Source organism: Centroberyx affinis, unplaced genomic scaffold (genome assembly GCF_046629955.1).
Source record: "Centroberyx affinis isolate AG114_WGS23_722 - 3 ecotype Tasmania unplaced genomic scaffold, CSIRO-AGI_Caff_v1 ptg003698l_1, whole genome shotgun sequence".
Taxonomy (NCBI): Eukaryota; Metazoa; Chordata; class Actinopteri; order Beryciformes; family Berycidae; genus Centroberyx; species Centroberyx affinis.
The window spans coordinates 102,638-129,666 of NW_027281590.1; the positions used below are offsets into that span (position 1 = coordinate 102,638).

At 42.5% G+C, this 27,029-nt stretch overlaps 1 protein-coding gene across 8 annotated transcripts in view; it reads left to right on the plus strand.

Moving 5' to 3' along the window:
* Nucleotides 1–4,841: 4,841 nt before the first annotated feature.
* The window catches only part of LOC139662031 (focal adhesion kinase 1-like), a 45,668-nt gene continuing 23,480 nt past the window's right edge, over nt 4,842–27,029 (plus strand). For 3 of the 8 annotated variants that reach the window (XM_071540617.1, XM_071540622.1, XM_071540621.1), the window contains exons 1-13: nt 4,842–5,918; nt 6,768–7,009; nt 8,519–8,688; nt 10,530–10,617; nt 10,867–10,946; nt 11,523–11,585; nt 13,664–13,718; nt 19,041–19,181; nt 19,628–19,705; nt 20,458–20,565; nt 22,018–22,135; nt 22,428–22,458; nt 23,952–24,019. In XM_071540617.1, coding sequence (XP_071396718.1) covers nt 5,795–5,918; nt 6,768–7,009; nt 8,519–8,688; nt 10,530–10,617; nt 10,867–10,946; nt 11,523–11,585; nt 13,664–13,718; nt 19,041–19,181; nt 19,628–19,705; nt 20,458–20,565; nt 22,018–22,135; nt 22,428–22,458; nt 23,952–24,019 — 1,366 coding nt within the window. In that variant the 5' untranslated portion in view covers nt 4,842–5,794. Of the gene's footprint in view, nt 5,919–6,766; nt 7,010–8,518; nt 8,689–10,529; nt 10,618–10,866; nt 10,947–11,522; nt 11,586–13,663; nt 13,719–19,040; nt 19,182–19,627; nt 19,706–20,457; nt 20,566–22,017; nt 22,136–22,427; nt 22,459–23,951; nt 24,020–24,445; nt 24,533–27,029 lie in introns of those variants that run through there. The other 5 variants (XM_071540615.1, XM_071540614.1, XM_071540616.1 and 2 more) reach the window with 4 other exon arrangements.

Consider the following 27,029-nt stretch of genomic DNA (forward strand, 5'->3'; position numbering starts at 1 on the left):
ACACACACACACACACACACACACACACCAATACCATCCCACACACATACTGTAAGTGTAGTGTCCTGGTTTCATATTACAAAGGGGTCTGTCAATAATACGCACACACCATGAGTCACCTTTATGGCATTTCCTCTGTGGGTGTGTGTGGTTGGTAGTGTGTGGGTTTTCTTATTTGCATGACATCATCTTTGTTGACAGCCCCTGCTGCCCTCTTGCTGTGTGTGTGTGTGTGTGTGCGTGTGTGCATGTACACACATCTGTGCATGCTTAAACAGTATTTGTGTGCATCAGGGTGTCTAAGGCACTTAGGCACTTAGCCTCCTGACCTCTTCCTACACATGGCCCTATCAGTGGGAAGCTATATATCAGGGTTCATCTATGAGTCTGCTGTAACAGGGTGTAAAGTTTCCAAAAGGCTTCTCCTAGGCTTCCTGTGGGAGGAAGGGGGCTATAGAGTATTGATTATTAATATGTCAGTATTAGGGCTGGGCGATATGGCCTAAAAATAAAATCAGTAAAAAAAATGAAATGTATGAAAAATATATGAAATGCCAGCGCATCTGTAATGTCTTTCCACCGGGGCCCCTTCTTGTCACATGGGATGCCGCTAATGTTACCTGCTTTTTAGCAGGCGTTTGGGGGCTGCCGCTAGCTTGTGCATCTCGCAGTGCCACGCACTTCTCCCAGTCGGCTGCTGCCTCTGTCGGAGATGCTGGAATACATTTGTTTCGTGCTGCTACCTTTAGTTGCCTGTTGCCACAGACTTTAGACAAACTTTAGACAAACGGACAGTGCTTCACTCAACGTTGGACGTTGCAAAACCGAACCACTTCCAAACAAGCTCCTCACTTGTAGAAGCGCGTGCTGCCATCTTGATACTGTGTTTGTGTCTGAGGGGAAATCTCGGTGGGCGTTGTTGTCGACTGTGAAAGCTCAGGGAAGCGGTGGGGCTTGATTGACAGAGAGAGATCCGTGCCGTATTTACCCAGGTTAAAGTGCATCTTGATTTTCATTTTTTACACATCGTCCTAAACCATAAAATCAAATTAATTGATAAAATCAATTTATCGCCCAGCCTTAGTCAGTATTAATGCTAGTAAACTCACAGAAGTGCACACAGTGCACAGGTGTAACCTATCTGTAAGAGAGAGTACCGGCCCACATACAGTAATAACCTGGGGCATGAGTATTCAGTTCATCAGGACTGTCACTTTTATTTCCAACTTCCAATCGAATTAGAATTTTGTGCAGTATTTTGCATTCATGTACAATGTAGTATGCATAGCGATTCTCGTCAGAAGAAAAGCAGCGATGAGCAGGTGCCTTTATAATGCAATGAATGGGATTATGCTCAGTCTGAGAGAAATATTTTAATGTCAAGTCACCTCAGAAGTGGTGAAGAAGAGTGAATTGGCATTAAAATAGAGTGAACTGGCCTAATCAGCTGCCTCTAATCAGCTGCCTCTCGAACCACACGTGTGCCCCTACTGGCAAAGGATTTAATCCTGCCAGAGCTTTCTCCTTCTCTATTTTCCCCACTGTCAAAGTAAAGAATAAAAATAAGGTGACTGGATATCCCACTCTCCTTTAAAAAAGAAGTGCTATGTGGAAACACTGTGCATTGTATACTGTTGTTGGCAAAATTGTGAGTGAAAACCTAACAGTATATAAACTCTGCAAACATCAAGTATCCTACCACATGTCAAAGGCAAGGAGTTAGCCCAGACTGAAGCACAGACAGGATAACAACCTCGTCTCACAGCTGCCAGACCTAAACCAACAACAGCCCTGTTTCTGCTTTCCTTGGCCTTTTTCTCAATTTAAGATAAGTTATTTTCACTGATTAAGCTTCAGTATCTTGTATCTTGGCTGTTGTTGCTAGAATTAAACCTTTTCACAGGGGGAGCTGTGGGATCAGGGCTGCCTTGGTTTAAAGGCTTCCAGCTGACTGCTAAACACTGACACAACAAGTCTACTGGGGACTATGTGTGTGCCTGTGCAATTAAAAGAAGAGCAAGGCCTGCAAAGCACATTAATGAAAGTTGATGAATGAAAAAACGAATGATTTCTATATGTACTGCCTTATAATTAACCAAGTAAACTAACTTCTTTGTCTCTTTCTCCCTGTCTTTTAGATATTTCCAGGATTGCCTACTACACAGGTGAGTAGTTGTTTCGCACACACCTGTCACTCCATTCAAGATCCCTCAGCTACTTCCCTCAGTCATACACAGACTCATGCCAGAACTTCCTCAAGTGGGGTCAGGCTACCACCAGGGGTCCTTAATGGAATAATTGAGGAATAGTTTATTTTCACTATTATTTCATTCACTAGCAGTTAGTACAGTATGACTGTAAGATTGACTGCTGTGATCACAGGTTTCACTCTCTCCACTGTTATCTTCCCACCTACAGTACTGAAAATTGCATCTGTATCTTCCCAGTTGTACATGTCACCTAAGTCATATCTAACCACAAACATCATCTCAGACTGGGGACCCCTGGGGAAAAACTAATAAAATTTGGTCGTTGTTGCCTAATTTGTATCTATTTTGAGTTCCTTGGTGTGAAAAGGTTTGGAAATCCCTGGTTTCAATCACAGGCAGGCAGTCCCATTCAAATAATCAAAATGGCTGTATCATACTCTGAACTGAAGGCCCTTTCTAGTCCATTTCCTAGTTTATTACTGAGGTCAATCATTTATTCAGAGAATAGGCAACGTGAATCTAGATGGAGAGAGAGCAAAAGAAAGTGAAGAAAGTACATGTATGTGGTGAGAGTGTGCATATTGCTTATGTTAAAATATTCTCAAGAGCTCGAATGCTATGTGTAGTTATGTGAGTCATGTATGTGACTGTGAGAGACAATGAAACGACAGAGAATAGAGAGAGGAACTGTGAGACGATTTGTGTGTGGGTTTGTCGGTCTCATTAGCGCGGACAGGGATGAGGGAGAGACTGAACATCGCTCTAGTTGGGTTGTGTGACTCATTGTATCTTCACAAGATACACACACACACACACACATACACACACAGATATCGAACACAGAAGATCTATTCTGTGTAAGTCATTTTACAGTCCAGGTTTAACTCTCAACAATTTGAAACTGCACATTTTTTTTGCTGTTGTTTTTAAAAACGACGAAAAAAAGAGTAAATGTTAAAAAATCAAGTAACATACAAATGATTTGGTAAAATGTAAACTAGATGTAAATAGTAGTAAATGGGCTTTAACTCTAAATGACATGTTCACTGGCAACATTCAGTCCGGACAGAGCCAGCAATAATAGACTGCTAATATAGATTACGAGCAGGAAGCAATTAGCATTGTTGTTTATGATCTAAAATATGTTTGTAATGCAAATGGAGCTCTGTGTTTTAGCTTCAAGGCGTAGGAAAGAACAATTAGATTTTTCATTGAAACCTATCTAAGTATATTATCAAAGTAACCGTTATAGTGAAGTGGTTTACCTGCCACTGTCAGTTTTTACCTGCATTTAGTGGGTGTTAATATCCCACCCAAGCGGAGAGAGAGAGACAGAGAGAGAGAGAGACAAAGATAGAGAGACAGCGAAAGAGAGATAGAGGGAGTGAGAGAGATAGAGGGAGTGAGAGAGAGAGAGAGAGAGAGAGAGAGAGAGAGAGAGAGAGAGAGAGAGAGAGAGAGAGAGAGAGAGAGACTTTTGGCTCAGTCCCAAAAGAGCTCTTCCCATTCACAGCAACATCCGGCCCTCTGTCAATAGTCTACACACACACACACACACACACACACACACACATACTAAACCCCCTACGCTACACCAAATTTTCATGACAATGTCCAAGACCTGAGCTGGAGCATGTATTATAGGAAACACCCACACACACACACATACACGTACACACACACACACACACACACACACACACACACACACACACACACACACACATACATAACACTGTTCAGTGAGCATGTCTGGCAAGTAAGATAGCATTAAGAGTCAATTTATGTGTCTGTGCTTTGTGTGTGCATCTGTGTGCGTGTGGGTGTCAATGTGTGGGTGAATCTGTTTCAATGTCAGTGTGGTGTGTGTGTGTGTGTGTGTGTTCAGTGACTCGCTGAGGTCTGTTCAGCTGAATCAGATGAGCCATATATATGTCCCTTTGATTAACGGTGGCTGGCATCTGGTTAGCAGTAACATACACACACACACACACACACACACACACACACACACACGCACAGATAGGTGTCACTCGCCTGGATATTGTAGGCATGTTGCCTTGGAAACGAGCCTTCAGGGCAGCACCTTGTGCTCTCTCAGAGGTGTCAATCAAAATGTTATGACCCCAAGTGCAGGCTGAGCGGTAAGAATGTGCAGTATGTAAAGCACTTGACTGAGACCTGGCTGGTGGGGTTTTGACAGTGGATTGGTTGGCAGCTAGTTTACATGCTGAACACGGCCAGGGCAACGGCTGTGTTGGCATAGAGGGAACGCAAGAATGCTGTACTGGTCTCTTCTCTTCTCTTCTCTTCTCTTCTCTTCTCTTCTCTTCTCTTCTCTCCTCTCCTCTCCTCTCCTCTCCTCTCCTCTCCTCTCCCGTCCTCTCCTGCCCTGTCCTGTCCTGTTTGTGATGGCAGCAGTGTTGGTATAATATAAGGTCTGTTCTGAGGTCGGCGTAATAAACAACAGTGGGAGGAGTTTGCAGGGGAGAGGATTAGCATATTAATGGGTTCTAACTCCTCCTCCTCCTCCACCAGCCCTCTCCCTCGTTCTCTCTGATTCCCCGCTCTGCTCTCGGTTACGCTATTCTGTCCTCCCTTCCTCTCATTCATCCTGAAACAATTGCTGCCTCTCTCAGTGTCTTTGCACTGCTCTCTCTCTCCCTCTCTCTCTTTGTTGTCATTGGTTTTCTGGCTCCTCTTCCTCTCGCTTCCTCTGTTTTCCAAGTGAAGTTGCTAACTTTCTGCCTCCCATTCTGTCTCTTTTTCTCTCTGTTCCTCTTTCTCTGAGAACTTGGATTCGACTGTGGACTATTGCTGGAAGAGCGGTCACCTTATCATTATAGGGACTCTGCTGAGCTTCCATAGTGAAATAACCTGAATCCCTTCGTGAGCGACGGCCGCTTGACAGTTCCACGGCAACTGCGTAGCTATGGAGTTCAGGCACAGGGCAAAAATCGCCTGATAAACAAACAGTCTCAGTGTGTTTCCATCATTAGAGGGACCGCTGAGGAGTAAAGAGGAGAGGAGTGGAGAGAAAAAGAGGAGAGACGTTTTGTGGACTTAAGCAACTTTGTATCTCTGGGGATCTCTCTTATCTTCTGCATCTGTGGATTACAGCAGTTAACAACAGGAAAAGATTCAGACATTCAGAGATGATTTAACAAAACGGAGACGCTTTGAAGGATGGGATGGAAGGATTTTTTCAGGTTTTGACAAGATATGTTAGTTTTCTGGGGTCAGTTGGTTTTATTCGGTTAAAGCCGACAAATAGCTGTCCTCTCCTCCCGCTGTCAAAGTGTTTTCTGCAGCGTCTTCAGACTTTCTAGACAGTCTTGCAACTTGACCCAGTATCCAAGGCAACAGACCAAAAAAATTGCTGTTGGGATTTCGCCTGTTACCCCTCTGGCACTGACCGTTGGCTAAATAAGCTGTTGGCAAAAGTTGGAGACCAAGATTTCTGCCCTGGAGACGCAGTGTGTGTTTTTTTGGCTGTATCAGGATCTTGGTCTGTGTGTGTGTGTGTGTGTGTGTGTGAATGATGTTTGTATGAAGAATCGTAGTGTGTGTGTGTGTTCTGTGTGATGCGTGGTTGTGAGGCGTCTGGCTGCCTATCTGTCCTCGACCCAGACAGACATAGGGAGGGACAGACATGCGTTTCCATGGAGACCAGTGGCTGTAGCCCCTTCCCCATGTGTTGGGACAGAGGTATGGATGAGGAATCTCCTTCATGTCTCACACTAACACACAGACACAAGTAGGATCAAACCCATCCGCAGTGTGATATCTGACTCCATGGGAACTGAAGTGGTGTATAGCCAAACTAACTGTCACATAGCAAAAACTTGGGAGCACATTTTAATGTTACTGCTATACATCCTTCTATCTCTTAACAGTCTGAGCTGTGTGCGTGAATGTATGTGTGTGTGTGTGTGTGTGTGTGTCAGATTTCCCCCTCTCTCTCTCTCTCTCAGGTGTAATTACCTGCTAGAACATATCAATTTTCCTTTAATGGAGGAGAGAGGGGAAGAAGAAGGGGGGAAGGGAGGGAGCAAAAGAGAGAGTGAAAGAGATCTCAGTATCTTTTTCTACTCAGAGACACATGATTACAACACACACAGACACACACACACACACACGCGGACCTGGAAGAGATTAGTTCACGTTAGCCATACCCAGATGAAGTTACCACGAAATTCCAGGAAGTGTGTGAATGACAAGACTTCTTTTACAGGAAGAATGACTGCTAGGGGTGCATTGTCTTCTCACTGTTACTGACGTACGCACACACACGCACACACACACACACACACACACACACACACACACACACGCACACACACGCACTTATATACTAAGCCCAGACCGGGACTGCCCTCTCTTTCTCTCTGGAATCCCATTATTCAGTGTAGTTGACCTTGCCAAAGAATGTCACATCAAGAGAAGAAATGTGTCATTCAATCTTTGTTCCCTTTAAAATATTTTCCTCTGATTCTGCTCATGATTCCGTCTGACTCCATCAACCTACGATTTGCTCTCCTCTCCTCTCCATCCCAGAATATGACAGACACCTAGCAGCAGTATCAGCAGGGAAAACCATGGCGACGGCCTACCTGGATCCCAACCTGAACCACACCCTCCTGGGAGACACCAAGTCGCGGCTGAGCGCGGGGGGGTCGGACCGAACCATTGCCGGGCCTGTGGAGAGGGTCCTGAAAGTCTTCCATCAGTTTGAGTCCAACACTGAACACAGCAGCTGGTCCTCCAATATCAGATATGGAGACGCAACCGACGTCAGGGTATAAAGACACACACACACACACACACACACACACACATATATAGATGCACACTTTGGGGTAGATAACTTAAAAGTTAGAGAACCTGGTTTGTAACCAGAAAATCTTTGGTTCAGACAGGCTGGGAAGATCTGGGTGAGCAAAACGAATGAGAAACTCTGAGGTGCCCTTGAGCAACTCACTGTGCTCCCAACTGCTCGTTAGTCAGCTGTAAAAGATTGTGGTTGTGTGAAAAGGGGCTTTGAAAAAAAAAAGGAAAAAAGCAAACATGCTTAGTCAACCTTCCCTGAATAAATAAAGGTTAAAAATAGGAAAACACACATAGACAGACAGGCATGTGAGGATGCATTTGTATGGAGAGCTGTGTTTCATTCTCTATTAGAAATAATCCACTAGAAATATGTATTATATTGAACTTTATTGAAAGGGTAAACCCTTTGAGATGAATCATCTTGTTTTCAAGGGGGTCCTTGAACCACACATCTACAATACAACAAAATGAAAATTACAAGTACACATAAACACAGACAAATACAAGACGTGAGCTTGCATATAGTCAATTTATTACTTACCTATCAAGTGATTTTTAATTTGTTTTAAACTCTGGTATACCAGGACGTATGTTGTAAGTGGTTGCTCAGTCTAACCACAGCAGCAGTTTTGAAGGTGGGTCTTTGCTGGTTGTCCTCAGCCCAAAGTCGTAGCTGTCTGCTTTGATATAGGACACTCAACACGACAAGAATATTTTACTAACAGATACACAGACCCTCAGGGCGTCCTGTGTGTGTGTGTTGTCTGACAGTCTGGGTTTACACTGACAGTATGCTCTTAGACCCTCTCCCATGATACAGACACTAATTTGCTCTGCCCCCAACTTCAGTGGTCCTACAGGAAAGGAAACTGTCCTGCAACTCTCCTCTCCTCTCCTCTCCTCTCTTCTCCCCTCCTCTCCTCCCATCCCTCTCTCCTTCAGTATCTAGGTCAGACCCCCTAGGGTTTCACATGGCACTACACATGGCTCTGTGAGCATTACTGTCTATGTGTATGTGTGTGATGTCTGTCAACTTTTTTTGGGCAGGAGTGTCACATTAGATCGCTTGAAGTCACACACACACACACACGAAAACACAGACACACACAGGCAGACGTGTGCCCTGGTTGACCCAATGCAAAATGCCAGACACACACATTAGCACAGTGAGGTAAGGCAGACTGACTGAATTATAGACTGAATAAATGTTTTTGTCCGCTGGGCACCTTTGTTTTATTTAGTACTCAGCACATAAATGCACACATACACACACCTAAACAGTGTGGGGTCACCACAGCCAGGACAGTACTGCTAGAGAAAAAGGGTAAAAAGCATTGTAATTTAGCCCAGTTTAGCTTAACACAACTAAGGATAGAGCAAATATTATCCAAGTATAATATCTGTAGAATTAGAGCTTATGGGTATGGATGGGGGTAACTATGTAAATCAAAATAAAATAATCTCCTCTGTCTCTCCAGGGAATCATCCAGAAGATTTTGGACATCCACAAAGTGCGCTGGACTTCCTGTTTTGGCCTGCGTCTCAGCAACAGCCAATCAAGAGACCAGGTCCACTGGCTCCATCCAGATATGGGTGTTTCGCACGTCAGAGAGAAATATGAGCAGACGCGCCCACAAGAGGAGTGGAGGTGAGAGAAGATGAGTGTGTGTGCATGTGTGCATTTGTCAATCAGTGTGCTGTTTATTCAACTGCTGTCTTTAAAACAGATTGTTTTCCTGTTATTTCACTGTTGTTTATGTCTTCTCTAATCTGTATCTGTAGAACAAGGCACACAGGAGACGTACTGAACCAATATAGATGAATTATTTTACCAACAGTGTGTTTATGGCCAACAGTAGTTATTCTGATGTTTTTGCTACAACAACAGTGGGGGGATAAGGAATAAAAGTGCTGGCTATAATATGAAACAAATATGAAACAAAAGTCAATATGCCTATGCTGCCAAATCATTAAATCAAAGTTTGCAGAAGTTTTAACACTACCACTTTTTACAGAGCCAGCTTAACAGGCAGACAATTAGGAGCTTGTTTGATACAGAGCCATTGTTTTGCTTTGATTTGTTTGGCTAACGGGCGGAGAGAGTGTATGGTTGCCAGCAGGGACAAAGTGAGAGGGAACGGCCAAAGACAGTATATAGCCGAGGCGTTCAAATGTTATCGTCTCAAAAAGTTACCATTATTGATTTGTCTACCAAAGACAAACGTTACCGCCATTTGGCGCTTGGCGGGTGTAAAGTTTGGAACCAGAGGCAGGTGCTTGCAGTATGTTATTGTGGTTATATCTGACCTTATAAATCCCACATACACATGTATTTTCCATGTCACAATGCACAATTGGAGACGGGCTGTGATGCTAGACTTTCAAATCAGTTTCTTCTCCATTGGTTTGAGATGACTTAATTGGCCTTATAAATTTTGTCAGAATCTGCCAGTGTGTGTTTCACCTTATGGTTATCTTCAGCAGTCTGGCCTATTGTATACCATGTACCAGAAGTGATTTTGTGCTAACGCCGTCATGAAGAATGGTGCGGCCCGTCTGCTGTGTGGTGATGGGGGGGCTTTTGTATGGTGCGGTGTGGTTGTGATACTATTGTAGTGTGTTGGTTTGGTAGTTTGGATGTTAATGCTCTGGTATATATTGCCTTTACGGTGGCGACCTTGGTGTTAATGCTATTGTATGGTGGAGACCTTTTGGACTGTGGACATAAAGAGAGACAGAGAACCAGATGCCTGCTTTGTCTGACTAAGTCAACAACTCTGTCTTTCTCTCTCTCTCGCTCTCTCTCTCTCTCTGTCTCTCTCTCTCTCTCTCTCTCTCTCTCCACTCCTCCCATAATCTGTTCTCTCTTCCTCTCCTCTCCTCCTCACCATCCTTCTTCTCTTTACTCCTGTCTCCACTTAGTTTAATTTGTTGGTTATATCGCCTCTCCTTTCCTCTCCTCTCCTCTCCTCTCCTCTCCTCTCCTCTCCTCTCCTCTCCTCTCCTCTCCTCTCCTCTCCTCTCCTCTCCTCTCCTCCCCTCCCCTGTCCTCTTCTTCTTGCTGGCACTAGCAGAGTGCTATATAATGATGCTGACTATGCTTATCTATCACTAATTAATTATGTTTATCTTTTAATTAAATTACAAAATTGATTGGTTGCACATTTCCCTCAGTGTGTAGTATTCAATGCACTGCAGTGCTTTTGAGATTATACACAGTGTGTTCAAGCATTAACATACACTTGTGACACTACTACTAATCTTCTCATCATGCAGCGCTAATTTGGCGGAAAAAGAGCTTATTTGCCAAATCTTGGTGTAATTCTTTTAACACATGACAAATATACATTTGTCCCAACTTTTTAGTAAATATAGAAGCTGTCCTTGATTGTCCAGTATGAAGGCCAGTACTTGATATTGACAAAAAATGTGTATTGGTTCACCTCTATATAACATGTCCGCTCTCTCCTACCCTCCTGTCCTCTGTAGGTATGAGTTAAGGATCCGGTATCTTCCAAAGGGCTTCGTGCAGCAGTTTACTGAAGACAAACCTACACTCAGCTACTTCTACCAGCAGGTACACACACACACAAACACACAGAGGCATCCAGATGCACAACATCTTTCTGTCAACAGTGAGCACCTGAACATATGGCACTGCTATAAGACTGTGTGTGTTTGCCTGTAGGTAATCTAGGTCATCAGGCCTTTGTGAGAGAGAAATTGCTTGCCATTTGTTATTAGACCTACAGTACAAATAGTATACAAAAGTATAAATGAGAAATTAATTTTTAAAGAAATGTTTGTGTGTGTGTGTGTCTCCCAGGTGAAGAACGACTATATGACAGAAATAGGGGAACAGGTGGAACAGGATATAGCTCTCAAACTGGGCTGTCTGGAAATCAGGTAGGACATGGACAGTACTGGTTCACCTTCAGGACCTCCTGTTATCTAGAAAATATTGTTTTCATCTCTCTATATGTCTCTATATTTATTTTCTTTTTACAGCAAAAGCTAATGGTTTGTTCACCTCAGAGGTTAAGTGTGTCACTGTAAAACCATTGCAAACTCTGTCTCTCTCTTATTCCAAATCCCTTTTGAAATCCAAATGAAACAGCTATTCTAACTCTAACCTAGTAGTTAAGGGGATATCTTGACATTTTGAACTCCAGTCTATTATTTTTCTTCACCAGAAGCCTGTCATATTGTGGGGAAAACATCTGTTTGCCCTTCAGAATCACTGATAAAAGTTCATGTTGTCAGTGTTCATCATTCAAACCAATGGCTAGCTCCTTGCATCAATATAATAACCTATACATATGATATATATAATTTCATTTTTAATGTATGCATTTTAACATCTGCAAACAGTGAATAAACGTCTAAAACTAACAGACATAACAAGTGATCCCTTTAATGTGGGCTTGACTGCAGTGAGTGGAGCTGACCTTGTCCTCTGTGTCCCACTTGGTTTGATTTCAGGAGGTTCTTCAGAGAGATGAGAGGAAACGCCCTGGACAAGAAATCCAACTATGAACTACTGGAGTGAGTATTTCTCCGTGAGCAAAACTCTGCAGTCCACACCAGTCCAGCTCACAGCCTCTCTGGCACAAATTCCTTCTTTTCCTCCTTTTGACATCCTTCCTGTAGCTGGAGATATGCCAGCGAAAAAGCCAGAAAAAAGAAAAACTTGTTAACAAAGCTAGCAAACAAACATCTCACTCACTCATTGGTACAGGGTTCCTATGCAGGTCTGGAAAAAAAGTGGAAAGTGTATTAGAAAAGTTTGTGAATTGCACAACAGTCTGGAAGCATATGGAAAAAAAGCCAAAAAACATTTGACTACACCTTTGTAGTTGCAGACCAACTGTGATTTGACATATTGTGACATTTATTGTTGTGGAGAGTAATCTTCAGCTTCAAGTTTCCCTGTTGCAATCAGCATTAATCATTTTTAACATGAACTAAATCTTTAAATTCAGTCAAGAAAGTATGGTCTGCATCTGGGATATTCAGACAAATGATCCCCTTTCCTTGGTAACACATCAGCTTTCTGTACTTAAACCAGTTCTCACCTCTGTAACAACATTATCAAACCTTCTGCGGCTGGCAGCTTAATACTCATTCAAGTATGTTGATTTGAATGGGATTGGCTGTCTATTCTGGCTCTGTGGTTTGCTCCATGTGTTGATCCACTATCAGCTTCCTGGTAGATGGATGTCAATGGAGAACATTAACGAACCGAGACCCTAACGAGCCTAGGCTCTAACGAGGTCCGATACTAATGAGCTTCCCCAGTCCAATGAAGTCTTTCTCTCTGTCCGTCACTCTAACAAGCTCTCCAATTACCGCAAAGAATGCCCTCTGTCTTTCTATCTCTGCTTTCCACCGCTATCTCTTTGTGTCTCTCTTTGGTCCTCTCTATCCTCCTCTCTCTCTCTCTCTCTCGTCTGCGCTCTCTCATCCTCTCTATTTTTGTGTCTCTTTCTCCTGCGCTCTCCCTCTCTTTGTTTCTCTCCATCCCTCCCTCGCCCCCTCTCTCTCTTTGATTGGAAAAAGATGGTGTGTCATACATATTTTAAACCAAAGAGAGAGGGAGAGTGAGAGAGTGCTATTAGAGGCATGCACTTTCAAAGCCCTTTATCTGTCTTTTTGTTTATCTTATTCACTCCCCTACGGACAGTACTGAATGTGATGGGCTTCGCTTTAACTTTGAGAGAGAGGAGGGTGACATGCAACATGTTTAATGAAGTTTCCCCTTCACAGACATAATGATGGACACAACTAAGCCAAATAGTGTTTGTGTGTATGTTTTAGCCTACATGACTCCAGCAAGATGGATGGGGTTTGCCACATTAAAATAATATTTTGAGTGCCAGAAGATTTAGACAACCACAGTATAGTATTTTAAAATCAATTTAGTATTTTTTTCTGTGAGTGACAACTTACCTGACACCATCTGAATTGGCCTGATATGGGATAAACACAGGTTGAAACGCGCTAAGAATAATTTGCGACGACTATTTGACCTAGGTTGGATGGTGGAACAAGAAAATAATAAAATGGTGATTAGAAAGGAGGAGGGAGGAAGGATGATGTAAGCTGGAAAGCCAGGGAAGCTTCTCTCTCTCTCTCTTACCCTTTCTTTCCCCCTCTCCTCACTCTTTCTCTCCTCTTCCCCTCCTCTTCCCCTCCTACTTGTCTTTTCTCCAGAGGAGGTTGAGTCATTAGCTGGCTTCCTGTTTTAGCTCTGCACATCTTTCTTTGTCTCTGTGGTCTCTCTCTTTCTACTCCTCCCTGCCTCTCTATCACTCTCTGTTCTTTCTCTCTGTTTTTCTTTAGCCCCCTCTCTTAGGAAAAGATGAGTAGAGCTCTAGTCAGTACTTAGTCATTGCTTTCTGTTTCTGTTTTCTGTTTCTTTTCTCTCAGTGCCCGTCTGCCTGACTGTATCTGTATCTCTGTAACTCTCTCTTGTTAATTTATCAGCTGCGGAAAAAAAAAGTGCTCAGATCAGATAAAGACAAATGCTTGACAATTAACATTCCTCAATGTCATTAGTGTTGTAAACATTCGGCTCTCTTTGTCTCTCTCCCCCGTCTCTCTGTCTGTATCTCTCTTTCCAGGAAAGACGTTGGTTTGAGGCGTTTTTTCCCGAAGAACCTGTTGGACTCTGTCAAGGTGAGAACAATGAGTTTTGCACCCATATGGAGATCAGAAGAGAGATGTGGAGTACACAAACTACATGTTGCAGGACAGGTTGCTGGCCCTCCCATGATGGAAGGGACAACTTTTTGTGGAAATAAATTGCTGTCACTATCAAATGTGGCATCATCAAGTAAATAAGAGGGTTTCTGGTCAAAAATTTGTTTTTTTTCTGGGCAGGGTAAGTGAGTAACACTCTCCCCTCGCTCAGCAGCTACTGTTGAGGTTCACTTGAGCAAGCAACTTAACCCCCAGTTGCTCCACCAACAGTATAAGAGACCCGGACACACTAGGTGATTTTAACGCTGATTCTAAACCTGACTGGACCGTCCCTACTGTTGGGGTGAGTCGGGGCTGGGGGGCACCAGGGCCCGACAGTCAGTCAGATTATTCTGTAGTGTGAACGGGCTGAAGACTTGAAAGTCTGGCCCTCCCAATGACTCCAGACCAGTCAGAGCCCATCAAAATTTTTTCAAACATGATTGATTTTGTCAGGCCCAGTCTGGCTGGGCTCATGTAGTTTGAAGCGGTCCAAAACTCACCAAGACTGAAATGTGAGATTGATCCTGGCAACAGCTGATATTGGTCTTAGCTCAAGGGTGAAGACTAATGAACTGGAAGAGAAGTCGCTTTTAACAACAACTGCCAGTCATGTAGATGGTATTCATCAGTAGCAACTTGCCCCACCCTTACAATTTTATTTAGAGGAATAAATCTCCTGTACAATTGTATAAAATGGCCACATAAATCCACAAGTGTGCAATTACAAATTAAGTGAAAGAAGGCAGTGTAATATTGTTATATTGTTAAGCATTCACTGTTTTAACAACATGGGGAGGGAGATGAACCCACTTGGTGAAGTAAAGGTATTGTCAGCCTTTCTGTTAGAATACAATCTATTGGAGTAAAATGGAACAGAAGAGATTAGAAAATAATAGAATATAAGATCAGAAGAGACAGAGTGGAAACTGATTGAAATATATTTTCCTTGGATAAGGAATACATGCTTACTGTGTTACATCTGTGTTTCAGATCCAACTTGGACACAATTCAGTTTGTCTGTAGTCTCTTGTGTCTGTTCTGCAGATCTTGGTTGTGTGTGTGTGTGTGTGTGTGTGTGTGTGTGTGATGACTATGGTGGGGTGTGTCTGAATAACAAATAGTGTCTGTGTCAGTGATAAATTTACAGCACGTGTGTATGGTATGTGTGTGTGTATGTGTGAATGAATGGCCTGGTGACCTGAAAAGGTCTTGGTGTCAGCAGGCGGGCAGACAGATGCTCTGGAGAGGGAGAGAGACTGTGTGTGTTTATGTGTGTCTGTGTGTGTGTGTGTTTGTGTGTTTGTGTGTGTGTGTGACCCTCAGGTCATGTTTAAACCCACTTTCTCTCTTCAACAATGAGGCGGGAGGGGGAGGTGTCCATGTGCGTCACCTTCTGGGGTCCCTCTCTGTCTGTCAAGCCCCATTGACTCCCCCCTCCTTACCCACCCACCTCCTCTCCTCTCCTCTCCTCTCCTCCACCTTCTTTCATTTTCTGCTTCCTTTGGCAAACATGACAACACACCCTCCCCTGACGCCTGTTCAATAAGCCGTGAAGACACACACACACACACACACACACACACACATACACACACACACACACACGCACACACACACACACACACACACACACACACACACACACACACGTGCAGTCAAACATACATTCATTGGCAGATAGATAGAGATTCTGTAAGCCACATTCGCTCTCTGGGTTCAGTCTAGTATCAGTTCCAGTAGGTGCTGCAGTTTAAGAATGGCTCTTATTTGGATATTTATATTCATGATATATGGACAATTGGGCAGTAATTCTAATTGTTATTTTTCAGTTCAGCAATCAGTCCAAATGTATTTGTATTTGGACTTTTTCAGCTGTGGAATCAGCTAAATGAATATAAAAGTAGTAGTAGTTACCTTTAATATTATGAGTTAGTTGTGTCTGTCTTTGTGTTTTTTGTATGTGTGTATCCTATGTTAACAGATAAAGATAGTTGTGTTGATGCTGAGCAAGTTGTAGTCTGTGACACAATTACTGCTCTTTCTGTGGCACACAGATGTCAGTGTGTGTGTAAGTGTGTGTGAGAGAGAGAGAGAGGGAGAGCAGCTGTCATTTAGGTTTCTATCGTTCACTTTGGTGAAAGAGAGAGGTAGTCAGTTAATGGGATTATTCTCTCTCAATGGACTCCACTACACACACACACACACACACACACACACACACACACACACACACACACACACACACACACACACCCACACACACACACCACACCACACCACACCACACCACACACACAGACACACACACACACACACACGGACCCCAGAGCAGATGGCTGAGGTTGTAAACAGTGACTGATGTTGGTCAGTGAAAGCGTTATAAAGACCAGAATCCTTTCATTCATATTGACAGGCTGGGGAGCAGGTTTAGTAAAATGGACGTTTGGTGACTTTATAGACCAGTGCTGATAAACCATGGGGCCAGACCCAAAATGAGTTGATACATTAGGAAAGTTAGATGGGAAATGTTTTTTTTAACAGATTAACACAACAATTGATTAGTGTAATAGTTTGTAAAAAGATTCCTTTTCCTGATTTTTTTCTATATCAGAGCCAAAATTGTAAATGTCAGTAAAACTCACTCAGATTGGTTCTCCATATTGGCAAGTTTTCAAAATGTTAATGCATGCAAGCCATACCACATACTTCCATAGGAGGAGTAATAGCAAGAATAAGCAATAGATCTTTTTGAAATGACTCTTGACAGTAATGATTTGATCCTTCATTGACTTGCACTTGGATCTCTAACAAATACTAAGAGGAGGCTGGTCCCAGTTCATCAGAAACTAAACCAGCGCAAACACGTTATGTACTATATCCGAGGAGGAGGTTGATTAGTGATCAATAGGATTGGCCTCTAGCAATCCTGAAGCTTCCTGTTGGTTTTAGAGGAACTGAACTTAAATGGCTTTATGTGAATCAATAATATTGTGAGGGCACACCACAGAAAGAACAGTGCCACTATTGACAGAGACAACGAAAAATCAAATAAGCATTATAATTTGATATGGAGATTACAATTAAAGAGTACAATTAACCAGTTAACCCTCCCCTCCCTGACACAAACAAAATTCAAAATATCCCCCAACCACCACGATGGTACAAATCATTTTAGAGGAAACAAGGAGGCCATATATACAGTCAACAAAGTGTCTGCTGCAGTGACTGAGATCAGACTAAGTTGTTTGTCTACATATTTTTGACTGTTTGCTCTTTGTCTTATATGGTAGGTTTGAACAATGTGACAGATTTCACATGAAAAATATGTCACTGCGGAAGAGTGACTGGTCGGTAGAGTGCCATACTGGTCAGCCTGCAGCTGCAGCGATGGTCGGCATTGCGATGGGGAGGGAGATAGCCACTAGTGGGACTTCCTGTCAGGAAGGGTGGACACTAAGGACTGACATTATCCATGTGTGTGTGTGTGTCTGTGTGTCTGTGTGTGTGTGTCTGTATATGTAGGGTGTGGTGGAATTCTAGGAATTAAAACAATGATCCTATCGAGAGAACATAGAGCACACACACACACACACACACACACACGCTTACTTATATGCTGTTTTCTGTAATGCTGTCTATTTTCGATATGAGTAGACAGCTGGCAATATGAGGGCTTCATAACACTGAAATACACATATGAAAACTTTTATTCCAAAACCTACACTTTGTGTCTACTTTGGTCAAACAATAGATAGAAATTGTTAAGACGTAATAGTCATCACTCAGTGTTTTTAAAAATATAAATGATTCCATCCTCAAAAGTGTTTAAAACACCCAGAGACTCATACATACATCCTCTGATGATCTGATGATGCCGCCAGTCACATCTGTAGCCAGTGGATCACTCCAATTCAATGCTGTTTGGTCATAATTGTTTGTAAAATTGCCCATTTACATTGCCTGTGTATGATGACCTTAATGTCCCAGTCTAAATCCCACCAGCATGATTTTTTAAGCTTGGTCTGTACAGTACTAAATCCTCTCTAATCTGCATTTTAATCTATATATCTGTGGCTATTTATAGCTTGGGTTTGTTAGTATGTGTGTGTGAATGTGTCTTTTATATGAGTGTGTGTGTGTGTGTGTGTATGTGTGCGCGCGCGCGCGCGTGTGTGTGTGTGTGTGTGTGTGTGTGTGGACCATACTGTAACCTACATCTGTCCATATATGTGAAAGCATTTCAAGTCAGCGATTAAAGATAGAGAGCATAGCAGTGCATGCTTGTGTGTGTGTGTGTGTGTGTGTGTTCTGGTACTCACAACATCCTCACAAGGGAAAACTTGTCTAAAGTGTGAGGACATTTTGTCAGCGCTCATTTTGGCAAGGGGCCATATTGGCAATAAGGACATGGATTGGATAGGGATTTTTTCAGGTGATAAAGAATTAATGTATATCAATGAAATGTCCTCACAAGTATAGTAATACAAACATATATGCTTCTGCTGTATTCAATCTTCTTATAAGCCATGGTATACATAGATGTACGAAGGATATAGAGGATTATCTTTGACTTACTGTACGTGTGTGTGTGTGTGTGTGTGTGTGTGTTGTATGTTTGTACTATGTGAGGGTATGTCTAGAGATATGAAGGATAGAGAGGATTGTAAATGACAGAATAATGTTCCTAGATGGACTTTCTGTCTTTCAGCTCCCCATCTGTCTACTCTGTGGTGACATAACAGACACTACAAAGCCGGGGTCAGAAAGTGTCATCCTAATGCCAGCAGCAAAACACCACTGTCGCCCTTAAAATCAGTAATAGCACAGTCTGTATTACATTGACAGATCTAAGTTACACTAAAGATGAGTGCCTCTCTCCTGTGAGATGTTTAATTGAGTGGTAACTAACTGCATTGATGCGTCTTTGTTAAAGTATTGATCGGAACTGAGCTCGCTGAACTGAAATGAAGTGGTGAGATCAATTTGATTGGAACTAGAGTGGACTATCAGTCAATCAATATCTTCCTCTCTTAGTGTCCCTCTCTCTGTGACTGTCACTCTTTCTTTCATCCCCCCACTCTCTGTCCTCTTTGCCTTAGACACACACACACACGCACACACACACCTCCAATCTTGCCTCCTTGCTGGATTTTCCCACTTCATAGATTTTCTTATACTTTATTCTGTATATTGGCTGAAGTGACAATTTCAAAAAAGTGGATTACATTTTCTCTCTTTCTTTCTCTTTCCCCACAGGCTAAAACTCTTCGCAAGTTGATCCAGCAAACGTTTAAGCAGGTAGCCAACCTCAACGATGAGCAGAGCATCCTGAAGTTCCTGGAGATACTCGCACCGGTCTACCGCTACGACAAAGAGTGCTTCAAATGTGCCCTTGGGGTAGGTTTCTTCTATTCTACTCTAATCTCTACTCTACCCTACTCCTCTCCGCTCTGGTTTGCTCTAATCTGCTCTGCTTGACTCTGACAGCTCTCGTTACTAGCGGTGTTAGGCTGACCCCTCCTGGTGGGATCAGGTCTAGCATGTGTCCAAGATGTGGTGCTGTGCCACCGATTGCGTCTGTATTTTTGATGATTTATGCCGTAAACTATGAATAAGTAAATTAATGTGGGGTTTTCTCCACTTTTTCCCCCTCCACCACCTTTTCCTCGCCCTCTACATTTTCTTCTTCCCCTCCTCTTCTTCCTCCTCATGCCTCTTCTTGCACTTTTCTCCTTCCTTCCCTTTTTGCTCCCCTCTCTCTCTCTCTCTCTCCTCTGTTCCCACCCTGCCCCACCCCTCTCCACCCCCTGCCACCTCTCTCTCTCGCTCTCCCTCTCTCACAGTCTAGCTGGGTGATCCAGGTGGAGTTGGCTATAGGGCCAGAGGAGGGGATCAGCTACCTCACTGACAAAGGATCCACAGTGAGTTCCTACTACATCTTACGCTCTACCTATACAACACACAGCCAGGTTTATCACAGATGATGGATGGCTTCCTCTCACTTTGCACCCCAAACTGAGTTAAAACAAATCCTTTCCAGGCCACAAATGGGAGCAGTGACATCAAGTGAAAGTAAAGGTTTGACATCATAGTCATCATCATCACTGAGTTATAGATAAGAAATGTTACTGTTACTACTGTTACTGCTCCTTCCCTAGAACTAAAAAGTGTTGGTCAGACTCGCAGATAGACAAGTTTGGCCGGGTTGTACTATGGCGCCATGACGTTGCAACTTCACTAGAACTAGGAAGTTTTAGCCTGAAGCATGTAAGAACTTCCTCCATAACCTCGCCATGGATTACAACATTGTGAACATTGTTTGGCACAGAATCATCAGTTGGATCAGCAACATCCATGGAAAGTGGTTGAAGACCTAACATGGTTGAGTCTTAAAAATGACAAAAAATGACAATAGTGGCAAAACTTGGTCTATTGATTGGCTCTGCCTGACATGGTTTGACCAATGTCACATTTCACGGTTTACACTGAGTTGTGAAGTCAGGGTCACTGCCATTCACATAATAATAACCAGGTAGATAGGTCAATAGATATCCATAATCAAATATATGAATGAATGAATAATTAAGATTTGGATTAGTATTGTTTCCTTGTTTTAATTTCCTCTCTGCTTGTCTCTCTGTCCCTGTCTGTCCCTGTCTTTCTCTGTGTCCAGCCTACCCATCTAGCTAACTTTACCCAGGTTCAGTCCATCCAGTACTCTGCTATGGAGGAGAAGGACAGGAAAGGCATGCTGCAGCTCAACGTAGCAGGGGCTGCTGAGGTACTACTCTCCTACTCTCTGAAATTCTGGATGATTTTTGTGTTGCTGAGCTCTAACCTCATCAGTCTATAGCTTCAAAGGAAAAATCCATCCTCAGATAATCTTACACTTTGTGATGCTCAATGCATTCCAGGGGTTATTCTGTGATGAGGTGTTGTAATTTGCCGTTTTGGCGTATCCACTTTCCCTCAACCTGCCTTGTCTACTTCGACTTCAATTAGTTATTTCCCAGAATGCCTTTCAACAACCCCCAGAGGAGTGTGTTCTCTGAGCTGTAGACATGTAGGTGGAGAGAGCAATAGCGGTAGCAATAGTGAAGTACGTTTTTCTAGTTGAGAAAAAGAGAAAGTGGAGAAAGAACAATGGTGTGTGAGAAATTGGTATCTCTGCCTCTTCTATGATGGATTTCTCTCTGATTGTTGAATGTTGGTGCTAAATGGAGAGTCTAGAAAGAAGCCATTTTGATTTGCTATCAAACTCATAGCTGTGCTATAGATATCATGTGACGCCACGTCACATCGGCTACGTTTGGCCAGTTATCCACAAGAAATAGGAAACATGAAAATTGATGCAGAAATTCAAGGTGCATCACCAATAACTGTTTTGTAACAGTGTGAAAGTGTTTTGGGATGGATTTTTCCTTCAGCTGTGAGGGTACAATTAAGTCACTTCAGTTTCTGATTTTTATACCTGTGTGTGCTTTATCTCTCTCTCTCTCTCTCTCTCTCTCTCTCTCTCTGTCTCTCTCTCTCTCTCTCTCTCTCTCTCTCTCTCTCTCTCTCTCTCTCTCTCTCTCTCTCTCTCTCTCTCTCTCTCTCTCTCGCTAGTGAAAACTGTAGTTGTATTGAGCTATTAGTCAATATGGCCACTCTGTCTTCTAGTGGTGGACACTAGAAGCTGTGCCCATTATTGTGTATAGATCTATTACTTGTCCCTCTGTGTATGTGTGTGTGTGTGTGTGTGTGTGTGTGTGTGTGTGTGACAGAGATACAGAGATTAGCCCATGGATTTCCATGTATAGATTCCACATAATGGTTCTACTTAGAGGAAGGGTTTTGTAACACTCAGTCACTTCTGTATGAGTGGAGTCTTTCTTTTCGATTGGCTTTTATAGTATTGGGTTTACACGCGCGTGCACACACACACACACACACACACACACACACACACACACACACACACACACACACATACTCTATTAGAGGAGTTTTCCTCTGACGTAAGGGGCAGATGGAAACCCCCACAGTGCTGCGCTGTGTGTGTGTGTGTGTGTGTGTGTGTGTGTGTGTGTGTGTGCGCGTGCAATTTAGAGTCTTGGGTGATAATGGCTCTTTGTAACTTGCCTGCCACTCTCTCCCAAGCCTCTGATATTAACTCTTTGTGTGTGTATGGATGTTTCTGTCTGTGTGTGTGTATGTGTGTGTGTGCGTGTGTGTGTGTGTGCGTGTGCAGCCTCTCACGGTTACCACAGCATCGCTGACCATGGCAGAGAACTTGGCTGACTTGATTGACGGCTACTGTCGGCTTGTCTCCATGGAAACTCATTCCTTCATCGTCAGAGTGCAGAAAGGTAGGAAACTGTCATTCTCTACTTTCTGTCCAGCTTATTGAAAGCATCCAAAAGCATATAAAGAGTGCAGATGCAGATTATTTAGCTGATTTCGGGGACTGTACAAGACTGTACAGCGTTAAAGGTTGTTTGTACTTAATATGTCATTTGTTTGGGAGACAGAGAGAACCATGAGCTCTAAATTGCAATGTTGGCTTTTAATAGAGTCAGTATGCATTGTGAAACACTGTACATTTATTGTACTTTGCAGTAAAGTGATTCTGATCCGATAATGTGTGTTTTTGTCCTCTAGAGGGAGAGAGAGCGCTGCCCTCCATCCCAAAGTAAGTACCATTGTCATTCTCAGTATTAGTTTATTACAAGTTATGCTACATTATCCAACAAACTGTCTTATATCAGAGTGGTCAGTCATTCTGATCACACTGTACGCTCAGAACAGATGTGTTATTTCCCTATCTACCTCACAGTAAGATTGCAGATTTACCTATAGGCTGCTTTTGTCTTTTTCCAGAAAAAACAGTTTATGCCGATTCTTTTGTAAACAAATTACTCTGATTATATTGTGGATTGTGGTAAAAGAAAAATGAAATTAGAATCCCTGTAATTTCTTTAAGAATAAGAAGGACTTTGTGAGGTGATTGGTCAAAATGACGACACAAGATGCAGGGAACTGTTAATTTAAAAAATCTGTTACCACTTGACTGGTAATTTAGACCGAAAGAGCTACTTCAAGTCAGTTGCTTGGTCAGAGAACCATGTGTGCTACATACTGTCATTAGTGCCACTGGTTTCCCTCGGGCATTTTAGAGAGCCTCAGGTTAGTGTCACCAGTGTGGAGCGATTTCACATGGGGATAGGGGGTTGAAGACTTTCTGAGATTACATAACACCTTAATGAACAGACATGAGACTATCAAAACCTGTTCAAGTGTCCTATTGCAAAGAAAAGACATAGAAAAGATGTAAAATCTATGTCATGTCATCTTCAAATTGTCCTTGCAATGGTCTGGAAAAAATCAGAGAGATTAGTAGGCATTTGTTAGTTTCTTTCAGGGGATTCGGCAAACAAGCTAGCCTGCTTACTAACTTTTGCAGTGTGGAATGCATTTTGGTTATTCATCTCTAACCGCAGGAGCCTGGACTTTGTGTTTTCACATTGCGTTTTCAGATTTCAAATTTAAACACTAAGACTGTGCTTACTTTTGGTCATTTCAACAAATCTCTCCCTCTCTCTCTCTCTCTCTCTCTCTCGCTCTCTCTCTCTCTGGTCAAATAAGGAGATAAGTTCAGGAGCCAAATATTTTCCACTTAGGGTTTTTAAACACTTGGGTAGTCCCCTCCTCTTTCCTCCTCTCTCTCTCTCTCTCTCTCTCTCTCTCTCTCTCTCTCTCTCTCTCTCTCTCTCTCTCTGCCAGTTGTAGTCTGATGTAAAGATAGTAGTAGAGTTCAGCTGACAGAAACAGAGACCAAGGCAGAGACAGAGAGACGAGTGAAACAGTAAGAAAGTTGTTTACAGATGATAGTAGTAGGAGTTCATTTCATGCTAGCACGCTGTGTGTGTGTGTGTGTATGTGTGTGTGTGTGTGTGTGTACATGTGTGCACGTGAAGAGCAGAACAGTTTGACATCTCTGTGAATCTGTGAATGAAATTAGATTTTGAAAAAAGCAAATACACATATTTATGTTGTGTTTTGTCTGAGTGTTCACCATGTTGTAATTGTTGTCTAATTTATCTCCTCTCCTCTCCTCTCCTCTCCTCTCCTCTCCTCTCCTCTCCTCTCCCCTCCTCTCTTATCCCATCCTCTCCTCTCCTCTAGACAATCTAATAATGAGAAGAGATTAGAAGCAGTGAGGAGTGGTGGAGTAAGGACTATCTCTGTCTCAGGTAAGATATATGATCATCTTCCACACACACACACACACACACACACACACACACACACACACACACACACACACACACACTCACACATAATGTTTGAATGCTGGAGGAGAGCCACTACCTGAATCGACTGGATTAGAAGTGAGCTATCAGCCTCTGATAGCTGCCTTGGATTCAGCTACTGTCTTTCTCTCTGTCTTTCCATTTCCTTCAAGGCCTGTTCTCTCTCTCTCTCTCTCTCTCTCTCTCTCTCTCTCTCTGTCTCTCTCTCTTTCACACTCTCGCTCTCTTTTGTTTTCTTCTCCTCCCTCTCTCTGTCTCGTTAGTTCCCCCCTCGTTTTTTTTCACATCTTCCCTCCACGCTCGTATCCATTCACCCTGTTCTCTCTCACACGCTTGTCCTTCTCTCTCCTGCCTGATTGGCTGAAGACCTAGTGACAGCAACGCCTCCTAAGCCAACCAAGGCGCGGCGTTTCCTCCTCCCCTTTGTCTTCTGTTCTGATTCGCCGCCCAATGGTATCCTCGGCTCTGACTGGCTAGTTAGTAGAGGAGCTTATCTGCAAAATTGTGATGTGGTGGATTAAAGTGCCAGATGTGGTAAACATGCTTATTGGGTGATCCTAAGACATTAAGGACACAAGTTTGTCTTAGCCTCATACTTGAGGCTCTGACATTACAGAGGGTGACAGATTGCTAAAATTCAAAATGGCCTCCCACATAGCAGACTAAGTTTAATTTTGACTTACCAAAATTGCAATATAAAATAGTTCCTCGGATGCTTTTGTAGTTCCAAAAGTTGAAAGTATTAATGGGAATATTGCCTATTCACAATTTTGACATTGCTTTTGCAGCCATTTTGGAATTAACCATACTTTGAATTTACCATAAACGTGGCTTTATTTTTAGAAAGCCATTCTATGATAGATCTACATACATATGTCCCCTAAAGATAACTATACCAAATCAATTTTATCTGCTGCATCACAATCTGCCTCATTTTTAAGGATGAGTTCCTCTATTAAATTGGCTTTGTCCTCACTGCGTGGTTGCTTTGACTAATTCTGACTTAAACACACACATACAGATACACACACACACACACACACACACACACACAAGGTTCGACCACAATAACTGGTTTTGTGTTGTGGTGTTCTGCATATAACCAAGCCAGTGCTGTCTAAATAAGACTGGGAAATAAATGGAAATGACTTTTTGTACTTTTACACTGAGAAGTATCTAAAACTTTAGGCTTATGTGTGTTACAGATTAACTAATGGTATTTTTTACTAACAGTAACAAGCACTTTCATTTTTATCACCCATTTATGAGAACAAGTACTAAATGTTGAACATACCTGCCAACAGTGGCTACCAAAAATGAAGGAGATTTTCCAGGGACATTTTACAGCCCTTTTTGTGAATATTTAAATATTCAACAAAATGAAGTGACTGGAAGCAGCCCATACTGACACAAAATGGTTCTCAGAACTCACAGTTTGGCACATAGCTTGGTGCTGAGGTCATAGTTTGGTTATTTTCAATGATTATTTTCAGTGCTGTTTGTCAGTTAATTCAAATTGGCAGAGCTCACATCATGGCAGGGTGACCAAGTGGTTAGAGAGACTGCTCGTTCTCCAGAGAACCCGGGTTCAACCAAGTATCCGCCCTGTTAAAGTGTCCTTGAGCAAGACACTAAGTTCCTACCAGCTCTCGGGACGCTGTTCTAGAGGTAACGCTGCGCTCTGAGGGAGCCAAGCAAGACGAGAATGTCCCTATGAGTGTCAATAACGTGTTACATTTTCACTGGTTTATGAAAGTGATGGCACACAGTAGAGCTGAAAAATTTATCAAAAAACAAAAAACAAAAATTGAAATTGCAATATGAACTTCTGCAAGAGAGAGGAGAATCCAAAATCAATTTCTGAACAAGGTGTTTTAGAGCTCCAGGTAATTTTTGGTCCATGAATCAAGTGCAATATTGGTGAAAACCATTCATCATATTCAAACTCAGTAAATCCTGCACACTGACATCTATTTTTTTTTTTTTTTTTACAAAATCAGATTCAATTTTTTGTCAGTATCTTTCAGCCCTAGCACATAGCCCATAAATATTTATTTATTATGCACAGCAAGTTATTGGGTTACAGAGATTAAAATCACCAGCCGTGATTAAATAAAAATTTATTTTTCATATGTGGATCCTGAACTGAGGTGGCGTGCTACGGGTCAGATGGAGACAGTGTGTCCTCCACACACACACACACACACACACACACACACACACACACACACACACACACACACACACACACACACACACACACACACTGTCTCCATCTGTGGCCATGCTAACTTTCATCAGCAGCTAGTAAGTCTTCTGTGGATCTGGACAGCAGCTGGTTTGTAGTGGAAATGTTTAAAAAAAAAACACATCCCAAACCATTTCAGCTGGAGACTCCAAATGTGACATTTACAGATGTAGCCATGATAGACATCCCACTTTTAAAATCTTTACTGTGAACTACTGTCAACCAATTTTGTAGTGAAACATTGCTGTACTACTGCGCTACTCCTGAGAAAAACTGTTTGAAAAACTCAGAATTACTCAGATCTCAGAATTATACTCAAAACCACACACCATCTTCTAAATGTTTCAAATAGATTAACAGAATTCACATGCTAAATTCAGCTGCATCCTCTGTGTGCTAACCATGCTGTATACACTCACTCTCCTCCTCACAAATATTTACAGCTTGACTTTTTAAAAATGCTACATTCAAACCATATTGGAGGCCAAACACTGGTTCATGTTTAGCGTCATATTGTCACTGTTTTCTTTCACTGGTTCATTTTTGCCATCATCTATTTGCACAGCATTAAGGTGAGCTGTTAGTGTTTATTGCAACTTTTTTGTGGATCTCAACTAACTGCTTGCTATGCGTTTGGCTCTGCAGCTAAACTCCCGTTACATCTCCACTGCTGTTTCACGGCTTTATGTGAGCTAACCTCTC